Source organism: Sturnus vulgaris, chromosome 1, assembly GCF_052056855.1.
Source record: "Sturnus vulgaris isolate bStuVul1 chromosome 1, bStuVul1.hap1, whole genome shotgun sequence".
Taxonomy (NCBI): Eukaryota; Metazoa; Chordata; class Aves; order Passeriformes; family Sturnidae; genus Sturnus; species Sturnus vulgaris.
This window is the reverse complement of record NC_142243.1, coordinates 5,961,116-5,973,230: the sequence shown is the minus strand read 5'-3', so window position 1 is coordinate 5,973,230 and position 12,115 is coordinate 5,961,116. Positions and strand designations below refer to the sequence as shown.

General features: G+C 41.5%; 1 protein-coding gene across 1 annotated transcript in view; it reads left to right on the top strand.

Annotated features, from left to right (window-relative positions):
- Nucleotides 1–5,554, top strand: part of XYLB (xylulokinase) — an 80,225-nt gene extending 74,671 nt beyond the window's left edge. Inside the window, exon 19 of the mRNA XM_014873705.2 lies at nucleotides 5,271–5,554. Within this exon, the coding sequence (XP_014729191.2) occupies nucleotides 5,271–5,354 (84 nt within the window). The 3' untranslated portion in view covers nucleotides 5,355–5,554. The remainder of the gene's footprint in view (nucleotides 1–5,270) is intronic.
- The last annotated feature ends 6,561 nt before the right edge of the window (nucleotides 5,555–12,115 follow it).

The window sequence follows — 12,115 nt, the reverse complement described above, 5'->3', positions numbered from 1 at the left end:
CGTTTCTTTGATTTCTGAGGGATCATTTGTGATAATGAACGTGATTCAAAAAAGCAAGGGCAGGGTGCACAAAGCAGCTCTTCTGGTTCAATTAAACTGATGGGCAGGTAAAACAGAATAAAGTCACAAGAAGGGGAACATAGAGCTTGTGGTGGGCGATCAATCAGTCCTTAGTGGAAACTGAAGTCTCAAAAGTTCCAACTTGCCTGACAACAATGTGACTTTATCCTGTAGCAGACCATCCTGCCTTGCAGAGAGCATTTCAAAGAGGATGAATCCCTCTCTGTGGGTATGACCCCAAGTCTCTTAGCTGAACCTGATTTCCCAGTATTTTTGTAGGATAGGGATATAAATCTGAGCTTGTTTCTAATTCTGTCAATACCCAAACGGGTCATGAGGTGTTCTGGTGGAAAGCACTGTGCTGATAGTCCTTGGTCACTCACTCAACCAGACTAGCTCAAGTCAGTCATCTGTGGGTTAATCTGATGAATCCTCCTTCCTTTTTTTTTTTCAGAGTAGCAAAAATTAAAGAGTCATCTCACCTCGTTGGGGCCTCCTCTCTTCCCTGAGGAAAAAAATTAATCAGAACCACTAAGCACGACAAAAATAACCAGGAGGTTCTAAAGCAATAAATATATGTTAACAGACAGAAATAATCTGTTATTTCAGCATTAGAATTCAGATCTATTTTAGTCATCTATTAAAACAGGGATGGTTGACTAGTTGGTTAATTAAGCAAAAATAAAACATGAGAGAGAACATGATTGTCTGGGAGTTGGTCACTTGTGTTTATACAAACCCTGTGCCTGTGACAGTGCCAGGTTGGTTGTGATATTATCCTGTGGGGTTTTATAGGGAGAAGGCATAGAGCAGCTCACTGCCTCTGCATGTGTGATTTTTGATTGCATTATTGACTCTGCTGAGATGTATTAATCTTGCAAAAATTCAGGAAGGGAAAATGTAAACCTAACAGGTTTTCTTGACTTTGGTGAATTGCCTTGAAAATGGGTGGATTTATAGAAATGACCCTATTACCCAGGAAGATTCTAATGACCTATTTATTGATTTAAAATAATTATATTTTGTTGAGTTAGCTTTTGGAGGGAGGAGGTTGTTTTCTAGAATTGGTTTAGGTTGGTAATTTAATACAAAGTGTGTAATAATACAACCACAAAAATATAGTAGGTATTGGTAGAAGCTTGATTAAGGTGATTTGTGTAGCCAATAATTTTTTAGCCTGTTAAACTGATTAAGATAGGCTTGCAGAATGGATATCTGAAGTAAAGAGTGTAGTTGTTTCAGGTGTGGTTCCTTGGAGAAGTCTTCAGAGTATTTCAGAACACTGTTTTATTGTTTCTGCTTTATGAGTGTTCTTTCTCTGTTAAGAAAGGTGAACAAACGCTATGATTGGAAAAATAAAGAAATTCTTGATTTCTTAGGCAAATTTCTATGAGTAATTTGCCTTTGGTTTAAAAAAAGGAACCTATCAAAAGTAGCAAGTGTTTGTGAGAGACTGATTAATTTTAATCTATTCAGGATAGATTAAATGTACTTGGGTAGATTAAAATTATCTAATCATCAGCATCATCTTTGTAATTTCAAAATTTTGAATTGCTCCAGTGATTGGCTAACAGAGCATTGCAGGAGATAGGAGGATCCATGTGGATTGTCACTTGTGGTAATAATTTGTAGCTGCTCTTGCTCTTAGAAGGTGGCAGGGACAATGTGAACAGTGAAAGCCCTATAGAGTACATAGGCTGGTAATGTGGTGAGATGTAGTAACAGGACAACACATTTCATTTGTTCTAGAGAACGAGGTAGCATTGTACAAATGCATTTTTCAGAGAGGGCAGGTTAAAATATTTCCCTGTTATAATGTATTATTTATCATTAGCATTTTCTTTAGTTGTGGGACTGTCAGAATGTGACCAAATTGTCCCAGGAGAGAAGTTTAGGGTTTGTAAACGAAGCAGTCAGAGTACTATCAATGTTGTGGAGTAGGGTATAAAGATAAACTGGAGAAAAGGCCATAATTAAGCAAGGACAATTAAATTATGGACAATAATAAGGTTTGTGTTTGATACATGTAATTACTTTTGTTAAATATCATAGTTTGATAGATTAGATGTGAGGCTATGGCAGACAGGGATTTTATGTCCTTGAGATTTTATGCATTACTGAGAGTCTTTTATTCCCTTTAGACCTCAATTATAAAAATACATCTATATAATTGCCTCAGGAAAGACACTCCCAGAATTGCACAGGAGGAGTTGCCCAAGGTTCTGTGGAGGCACTTCAGTCATGACAAATGTGGAGAATCACCTTCCACAGACACACCTGAGTGCACATGCTCTGGGTTGCTGCTGTTTGGCTTCTATTCTCTGTGTTCCATGGGAGCTGCACTGCTCCAGCCCCAAACCTCAGCTGGCATGAAAAATGCTGCTTGTGAAAAGCCTGTGGTACTGCTGCACTTATCAGCTATGATGTACTGGTGGTATTACAGCCAAATTCCCTGAGGAGGAGGAATTTAAGGCTTTGCTTATCTCTCTGAGCTGTGCCACTTTTTACCCCAAAGAACAGGAGTAGAGTACAGGAAATATTCTTAATTATTTGTTTGCAAGTTTTTTTTCATATGGTCCATAATGCAGGATTCATTTACATTAATGGCTGAGAAGCTTATTGCAAATGCCTGAATTTTCTCAATTAGCAAGCTAAGTGCTTAAGTCCAATAAACAGGAAAAGAAACTGTGTCAGTAAATGTGGTTATTCATTTATTTTGACACATTTTAATTTAGAGTGATGTATTAACAATAATACTTCCCAGCCTTCTGGTAAATGCCTTGTGTGTATTTTGTACAAATACAAATACTGATGGGCAAGTAATGGAGCCTGCTTTCTCAGTGACTGAGCTCACTTAGCAATACAGCTTTGCTGTGCTGAATCTTTGCTGAGAAGCACTTAGAGTTTATCAAATTTACAGAATAGTGAAGTAAGAAATAGCCAGTCTTCATTACAGATGCTTCAGTGAATAGAAGAGTTGCTTTTGTTTGAAATACTGTTACTCCCAATATAGCCATAGTTGCCTGCTCAATGTTTTGTTTACTCTGATGTGCATATTTACCAGAAATGGGAGCAATAATATTCTTTGGGAACATGAAAAGGATATATGTATATATACTTCTCTGAGCCCTCCAGGCCCTCATGTAGTTAGTTAAAAATACCATGCTGAGTAATGTGACATTTCATAATAGTGGTGCATTTTATTTTCTAACCCCATAAATCTGCATAAACCTCCAGGATCTCAGTATCACTGTCCTGTGGAGAAGAGGAGCTGGGGCACACACATGTTAAATGCCTGGCCTGGGGTCACTGAATGAGTCTGTTCAGAGGCAGGAGTGAGTAGGATTCTCTGTTTGGTCAGTGGAAGACAGTGTAAGACTCAGTCACTGTGACATGGCTTTTAAAAACAATTTTATGATGTCTCTTTCCACTTGCTGTGGATGCTCCTTCTCTTCTACCCCTTCATTTACTTAATCTGCTATAGAAATGTAGAAATGAAACTTGAATTTCTGTAACATCTGGTTTTTAAAAAGGAGTTAATCAAAACTAGATCCATCTTCAGAACGTGTCCATTAAGTCACTTCCACCTGCTGTTGTGGAGGGTGGAAATGGGAATGAAGAGAGAAATCCAGTTTTCACTGGTCAGGCTTAAACTATCATTTAGGAGAAGGGAAACATAAAAAACTGATTTTGCTATCAGTTTGAAAGACAAAACAAAAACCCACTATTTTTTATTTCCTAGATGAGAAAATTGTGTGATTTCTTTTTTTTTTTTTAATCTGGGAAGGTGTGGCTGTTACAGACACTGAGGCTGCTGCAGGACTGTACAGAGACCTGCACAAGAACAAGCCAGTCTCCTCCTACATCCCCATAGCTTACACCTGAAACCTTTTCCTCTTGAATTTTTCATACGTGTACACACTGTTATTGGCTGTCCTGAAAAGGATAAAATGCATTGAAATGCTAGATCTTGCTTACTGATGAGAGCAGTAATTCAATTTGCTGGGGATGATTCATTATGGCTCTATAACCTCTCTGAACCTGGAGCCAGGAGCGAGGCTGCCCTGATTATGAGTCAGTGCAGAGGGCTCATAGACCAGACTGGCAGCCTCTAGGATTCACTGTGGCAGGGAAGTGACCTTATGGCATCCTCCTAAGGACTGCTCGAGCCTGTGCCAGACCCTGCACTGGCCGTCCCTTCTTTGTGCTCAAGCCAGCAAATGTGCAAAGCTGTCCTGGTATGGCTTGTCACAGTCGTGATTTCATTAGAGGGACAGTTAACTCCAGAGGGAGGAGAGAAGGAGGAAGGTGCATCTCCAAGATCTAGGTGAAGTTCAATTTTTGGTTGGAGCCAGAGTAGAGATTAATTCAGGGTTTCTCATGTCATGGATCTCACCCATATCCAAAAGTGCAGGATGTGTCTGAGTGTGGGGTTTTGAATGCATTTGTGTCTTGATTCTTCTTTTTATGGCTGTAACAATACTGTATCTAAAAACTCCTGGAAAATTCTAGCTAGGAAAATACAAAAAAGCTACTCAGATACTCGGTATAGTTGTGGATAGAAGCTGGGTCTGCATTTGATTTGTCCCTGTGAACCCGGGGAGGAACATGGCCATGGAGCAGACTGTGGATAGGAAAGATGTGTGCTAGAGAAGCAGCTCGAACAGGTACAGGAGTGTGAGAGGGAGTGTGAAGAGCATTTTGGAAGGCCCTGGTCAGCACATTGGCCAAGGAGGAGCTGTCTGGCTGTGCTGGAGGGGCAGTGGGGTGATTAGCGAGGCAGAGGAGGAGGGGACACAGGCAGTGATCCATCCTGGGGCAGTGGAGGGAGGCAAGGACAGGAGTTCTGCCTGGGTGATTAGCACAGCTATTACTGAGGGGACATGTCACACCGGGAGAGGTGACTTTAGCTGAGCTGCTTCTGCTGGAAGTAATGACTTCTGCTTATAGCAAGAACGCAGTCACAATAAGAACAACCTGTGCGTGTCATAAAATTAAGCTGTAAAGACGATGGTAAAAAGGACTGTGACATTTAAAGAGAAAAAACTCTGCAGCACTTTCATGAGCAAATTGGGGAAAAACCAGCCCAAACCTTCAGGTACCTGTGAAGATGCCATATTTTTCATGTCTGAAGATGCTTTTTTAACTGCAGTGTAATTTAAAAATCTAATTTTTCAACGAGGCATATTTATTTCTTTTTTTCTTTTTAGGTCTATCGTCCGCTTCTGAAAAGATATGCTGAGCTTGAACAGAAGGTTATCTACAACCCGGCCTCTTCTTGTCTTGTGAAATAGAAGCAAACAAAATTTATATGTTGGCTGAGTGGGCTCCCAAGGAGAAGATCAGAAGAGATTTGCTCAGAATTTACTGGAGCTGTTTAAATCATTTTGTTTCTCTTTGTAGACAAATAATTTTTAAATGTCTGTGTTTGAGTGTGTTGGTGGGGAAAAATTACATTGTGATTGAAAACCTGATTAAAAAAGCATCATATTGCTCTGTGTGTTTGTGGCCTCAATTTTTCTTAGGTACTTTTCAGACTGTGCTTGCTGTTTTGGAAGAGCTGGGTGACAAAGTCAAGTTCTTTGTGTATGTGAGTCACTCTTCTCATCTCTGCCAGCTTTGATTCCATGTGTTTGGCATGCCAGCCTCTGCATACCTGTCTAGCAAAGTATCTTAATTCCTCAATTTCTCTTACTTAAATGTTTTGAGACTGTCTGTTCATCTGTAACTTGGCGATGTTTATATCTTTGCCTACACAGAAAGCATAAACACACTGACTTAATCCCATCTTTCTTTAATACATGGAGGAGGCTGATTAAAGTCTTTAAAGACTCCCTGGGATCCTCTGAGAAGGGAAATTCTTGTCACATGACACTATGGAAAGCCTGTTGTGTGATAAAACATGATATGGCAGGGGTTTATAGATTGTGGAAAGCACAGAGATCTTATGTGGTACAGACACCACTGCACAATGTTTTACTTGACATAATTTTTGTAAAAAAGAAAATAAGAGCTCAAACATGAGAAGTTTCATACATCTCCTTTCTGCTTCAAAAAGCAGAGTTAGTTCTTCTGCACACAAGCTTGGGGTTACTCTTTTTCCTTCTCCTTTTCATGGCTGTGAAATTCTGTGTTGTGCTCTGCTCTCAACAGGGCAGGAAGGTAAATTTTTTTCTTGCACCCTCAATATCCAATTTCTTTCTTAGAGATCCTGAATAGAACAGCTCGATTGTCTTGCTCTGTTGCTACTGTTTCACTTCAAATGTTTTAGTCCAGATTAAGTAACCTCTAGCTGAGAAAATCTTAGAAAATGTGAGCCAGGAGATCTGCAAAGGTGTGTGGAAGTTGCAGAATTTGAATGAACATCCCTGTGCAAGTGGGAACACTTTACTGCATTCTATGGAGTTGGTATCTTTCCCTTAGGATAAAATTTCTCCTGGGAATAAAGCAGATTGTTTAATGAAAGTGACTGAAGCATTTCTTCCCTTCCTGTAGAAGCTGCAATCTATCTTGGGAATAAGCCAGGGAATTGTAGAGAGTAGAGGATCTCTTTATTGACTGAGAGCTGGATTGTGCTCCTGCTGGAGTTGGGTGACTCAAACTCATATTCTTCACATTTTGGGGCACAGGAGCACTCTTCCTGTTCCTGCCCCATCTTGGTTGAGAGTGGGAACCCCTTGCCATGGCTCACCTCTGGAATGGCCAGGGAATACTCACATTCCTCCTTTGGTCTCTTGTATATTTAAGTGCTTCACTTTTGAGTACGGACAGTACTTTTTTTTCACAACTGAATAATTACAACTTCTCCTGATATTAGCATGATTACTCAGGAAGGTCAAGAATTACATTTCTGAGTTGCTAAAGCAGGCTTCTTTTAAGCAATTGCTTTTAAAAGGTGGCATTAGAAATACACATCTATCTCTTTTATGTGCTTATTATTCTGGGTCCAAAAGGTACAGTGCTAAAACATATAATACTTCCTGCAGGCCTCCACAGTCAGCAATTGCTTTGTCATTGAGCAAGGCTGTAGAGAAATGCAGAAGGACTAATTAATACAAGTTAAACAATGCCTGCTAGTTTAAGCAGCATTGCCATCATCATTAGCCTGAAGTTCTGCCAGGTTCCTGGTTTGATGTCAAAGTTAACCACACAGGGAAGGAGCTGGGAGAGGTCACAATCACAGAGTGGGTCAGGTTGGAAGGGGGCCACATCTGATCCCTGCTCCAAGAGGGTTATCCCAGAGCACGTGGCACAGGATTGTCCAGATGGTTCTGGAATGTCTCCAGTGAGGGAGATTCCACACCCTTCTGAGTGATCTGTTCCACTGCTTGGTCACTGCCCAATAAAGAGGTTCTTCCTCATGTTCAGGTGGAACTTTCTGGGCATCAATTTCTGCCCACTCTGCCTGTCCCATGGCTGGGCACCACTGAGGAAAGCCTGGTCTGTGTCAAGGCTGAACAGACCCAGCTCTCTCACCCTTCCCTTGTAAGAGAGATTCTCCAGACCCTTGATGCCCGAAGGAACATCTTCCTCCTGACATTTATCCTGGTGTCCTGGGTCAGAGATTCCTGAGGGTTGGTCTTATTGCTGAAGAGTGATGAAAGGAAGGCACTTGATAATCCTGCCTTCTTTACCTCTTTCAGCTTTGTGCAGTTTTGGTGACAATTTCTTGAGTAGCTCATTTGTTTTGTCAGGGTGAGATGATTATTGTCTCTTGTAGCTTCCTGGCTTTATTTGCTTGTGAAATGGGAGGCTCAAGATAGGTTTCTTACTCTGCTGAGGAAGATTAAAACTCACATTTCCCAGCTCATAGCACATTGTAGAACATTTCTAGTTAATATCTTGGCTCCCAGCAAAGTATTATGTGGTGCTAGCAGGATATTGTCTGCATGATTTAACTACTTTCTGGGCCTGAGCTCTTCTCTGGATAGGGAGAGGAGACACTTCCTTGTCTGTTGGGCTGGGCTGGGGCTCTCTGACATGTCCCAAATTAGCATTAAAGCACTGTGTCCTCAGGGCAGCTGATGCACTGTGTGCTTGCTGCAGGAGTCCCTGAGAAAAGACACAGATGCAGGGCTCCGAAGAGTGAGCCACCACTGAATTATAGTATTGCTGTGGTGATGGGTTTATTAGGGCTGTTCTCTGAGGAACAGTGTCTGGAGTACAAGAATTTATAGACAAGCTCTTTTTTTTTTTCCAGCTCACCCAAGTTGCACATGTTCACTGACTAGTGTCTGATAGAATAAGACTCAATAAATCTCCCCCTTGAAAGGTCCTTTGAAGAAATTCTGCTGTAGGACTTCTACTACTCTTTTATTTTTGTCCTTCTAGGAATGCACATTAGTTCACCAAGGAAATACAGGCTTCTTGCTCTCGTGCACATCCCTTTAAAAAAGTGATGGAAGGATCTGGTGCCCTTTGATTTCCAAAACCATGTGGGCTTTTTTCCAGCTTGTCTACCTTATTGTACTCTGGTTGTCCAGAGTAGAGGTGGTGTTATGGTGTCAGCTGGACTTGATGATTGTGGAGCTGTTTTCCAAGATCAGTGATTCTGTGATTTTGTCAACAGCTTAGCTAAGAGAAATCTAAAGGCAAGGCAATAGGTTCTATGTCTCAGTATTTTATAGAAGTTGATTCCCTCTCTCCTCCACAGAGGATCTTACTGCTCTTCAAGGTGAGCAACATGACATTCCTATCTTGCCTAGATGAAAGTTCAGCTTCTCTGTTTAAATATCTGATGAATTATTCCAGTCTAGGATAACTTGATGGAAAATTGATCTCACCTCCTGTAAAAAAATATACAAACCCTCGATTGCCACAAAGAGATTGTTCACTGCAGTCTCTCCTGCAGTTCCTGTCCTGCACAAGCAAAGCTGCTCTAGGTTGGAGGTGGGTCATGGAGTTACATGGAAAAATCCAAGCACCTTCCCTAGCTCGATGGCCCTGTGCTCTCACCAGTCAATCAGAGCTTCAGTGGATTCACCCACAAGCTCCTGCTGTACAACAACCCAAACACAAACAGTTTTCTTTGCAGCCTGAAGTCTTTAAAGTCTTTTGTGATGCAGCTGGAAACAAACAGGGAAAGATGTTTGCTTTTTCTTAAGGGATCAGTCTGAGAGAGTTGGAGCTCTGATTGAATAAGTAATGTACTGAAAAAAAAAAAAATCTATGCTGTGTTGGTGCTTTAATAAGTAATTGAGCTGAATACTACCGTGTGCAATCCCAGGGGGACCTGTTTGTTTTTCAGCTTGCTTTTCCTTTGGAGTTGAGCTACCACCACAATCACAGAGCAGTGCACTGAAGGATGTGTATCTAAAGCCACAAAAAGCCAAAGCAGGACTTTGAAGAAATAATTTGTTTTATCCTCATTTCTATTACCTTGGTCCCCAGACTGCTGTGTGCAGGTTAGGGACTGAGGGAAAAAAAAAAAGACCAACATTTTAGAGAACTAATCTGTCTGGTCTTGTTGTCATCAATGCAAGGCCAGTTTAGAACCTCCTCCTTAGGAGAAAGGGACTAATTGGGATTTTTGTTTTCCTCAGCTGATGATGTTTCATAGAACCTCTCCGATTTTGATTTTTGTGAAATCTTTACCCTCATGTTAAAATGGGCTGAAATTTCCAAACAAATGGCAAAGGAAAATTGGCAGAATATTCATTCATCTGATACCAGGGCATCACTGTTCTGTGAGAAACATTTCCTTAACCAGCTTCTCTGAAGGTGACTGTAGTCCTGATTCCATGTGGCTTGAAATTTTATACTCCTGTGCAAATTGGGCACAAATCATGTCTGCACCAAAGAATCTTACCTTTTATTACTTTAAGCTAATTTTGTGCAGGTCAAAAGCAGTATGTGATGTGCAAGGCAAAAGAAGTCTGAATGAATTCTTTGGGTAACCCCTGCTCACCTTCCATACTTTGCTGTCTGGATCAAACCTCTTTGGTTGGTTAGTTCAAGTGGTTTTGTTTTTCAAGCCATCACGACTTACATTGCCAGAATATAATATTTTTTGATTATTTTTCCCCCTATGTATTTGTTTTAGTTTAGGGCAAATTTGGTAGGATACTTTCAAATGGGGTCCCTCTAGGAAGCAGATTCAGGTGGCCTTACCCCCAACTGATTTGGGAAAAGATTTCCTCGGAGAGAAGTGGAAAAAAATTGTTTATTTAATAGGCAAGGCACTCTCCAGCACAAAAAATTAACAATACTAAATAACAAAACTTTTTGCTGCTTTGAAGAGATGACAAATTTAGAATGTCCCTTTCAGGGGTTGCAGCCTGACTCACTCAGGCTGTTCTCAGTCCCTCTGGCATTGAGAAATGCCCAGGCCAGGCCTCAGTGGGCTACAGGTGTGAGCTCCCAGTGCTCTTCTGGGTTTTCAGTCCAGAACAGGTTCAAACAATTCTAAGAAAGAGGAAAAAAACACAATCCAAGGAACTTCTCTGCCTCATCTATCCAAAAACTAACCAAAAGCAAAGGAGAGCTCTCTGCTGCTGTCCACTGCAGACAGCACAGTCTGTGTGAAGGATGTGGGGGAGCCAGTGCAGTCTCTGATAACAAACTCTGCACCTCTGCTCTCCCCCTTCTCTCCTGAAACCAGTCTTAAAGCTGCAGAACTCAATATCCAACACCAATAGAACAGACAATTTGGGGATACAAGCATCATCAAGTCACCCCAGGACACCCTAGAACCAGTTTTTTCTTCTTTTGCAGCAGATAACTACCTTTTCTTGTAGATGATTTACCTTGTTGGCTGTTTCCACTTCTAAGGGATGCTGAGAGCTTCTCTTATTTGACACACTGCTGAAATCCAGCCCCAAGAGTCATTTTGCTTTTCTTATTCCTTTGCTTCTCTGCTGCTTATAGAAGTTGGCCTTTACAAACAGAACAATGTTTCTGTGGTAATCCCAGATTCTGGGAACATCTCAACCACTGTGGGAACTCGGTGACTTGGTTCAGTGTTCTTGAAGCACATACCCTGAGGGGAAGGGTGAAGAAGCAGCTATCACTGCCTGTGGATACTGCTACGATCTCTGATTCCAGTCTTTCACTGAGTTACCTCATTCACTGATGTGTCAGCCTGCCCATTAGACACGATGTTCAATCACCAGCCTGGCTACTTTGGGGATATTAATAATTGTGTGTGATGCTTTTTGCTGTAACATCTTTAGATGACAGGTATTTGTGACACATTCTTAAGAAGCTTTTATTTGGTATCTGTTGGCAGAGCACTCTGTAATGCATCTGTCTGGTTGTTGTTCCCCTTTTAGCATCTCATCAGCCAAACACGAGTCTGGTCACTCAGGTGTGGGATTCATCTGATCAGTGTAGACATCTCTGTCTGCTGTCACATGGGTTCCTTCAGCAATCAAAGGAGAGGACCACGAGGGAGAGGAGTTTCTGGCTGTTGTTCATCTTACCTTGTGGCAGATGTCTACAACAGATCAGGTGATTCGTCTCCTGAGTGAGCAGTTTCTCCCTACTGAGTAGAAAGGCAGTGGTGTGGAGAAGGGGATAGAAAAAGACGATTTCTCTTCTTGTGCCAAAACTCCTGAAGACTTGATTGAAAGCTTGTCTCAACTTTGGAGACAAGATTTGTCCCCAGTTTTACCACTGTACAGCTGGAAAACTTTCTTGTTCCAGGACTGCTCTGTTTTTACTGTCAAATCCATGAGACTGACCTCCCCAACTCCTCTCAGACTGCCTCCCCACACACCTGCACGGAGGTACCCAGCAGACACAGTCTGAGAGCTTTGTTACTCACATTCTTTTGTCCTTTAGTTGCATGCCCTTGCTTGTGTTCATCCCTTCAGGCTGGACTCTCTCAGGCATTGGTGTTATGCCTGCAAGCTCAGAACCCTGGTTCAGTGGAAGACAGCTCCCTTAAGACTGAGACAAGCTTTGCACAGGAAAGCAAAGGTCTGCTCAACTTGCTGTTTGAGGACACAATTCACTCTCTGATTGACATGTATGCACTACCCTCCTGAAACCTCAGTTCCCTTCCAGGTCTGATAAGTACTGGTGTTTTGGAAGATGGAATTCTCCTTAAAAAGTA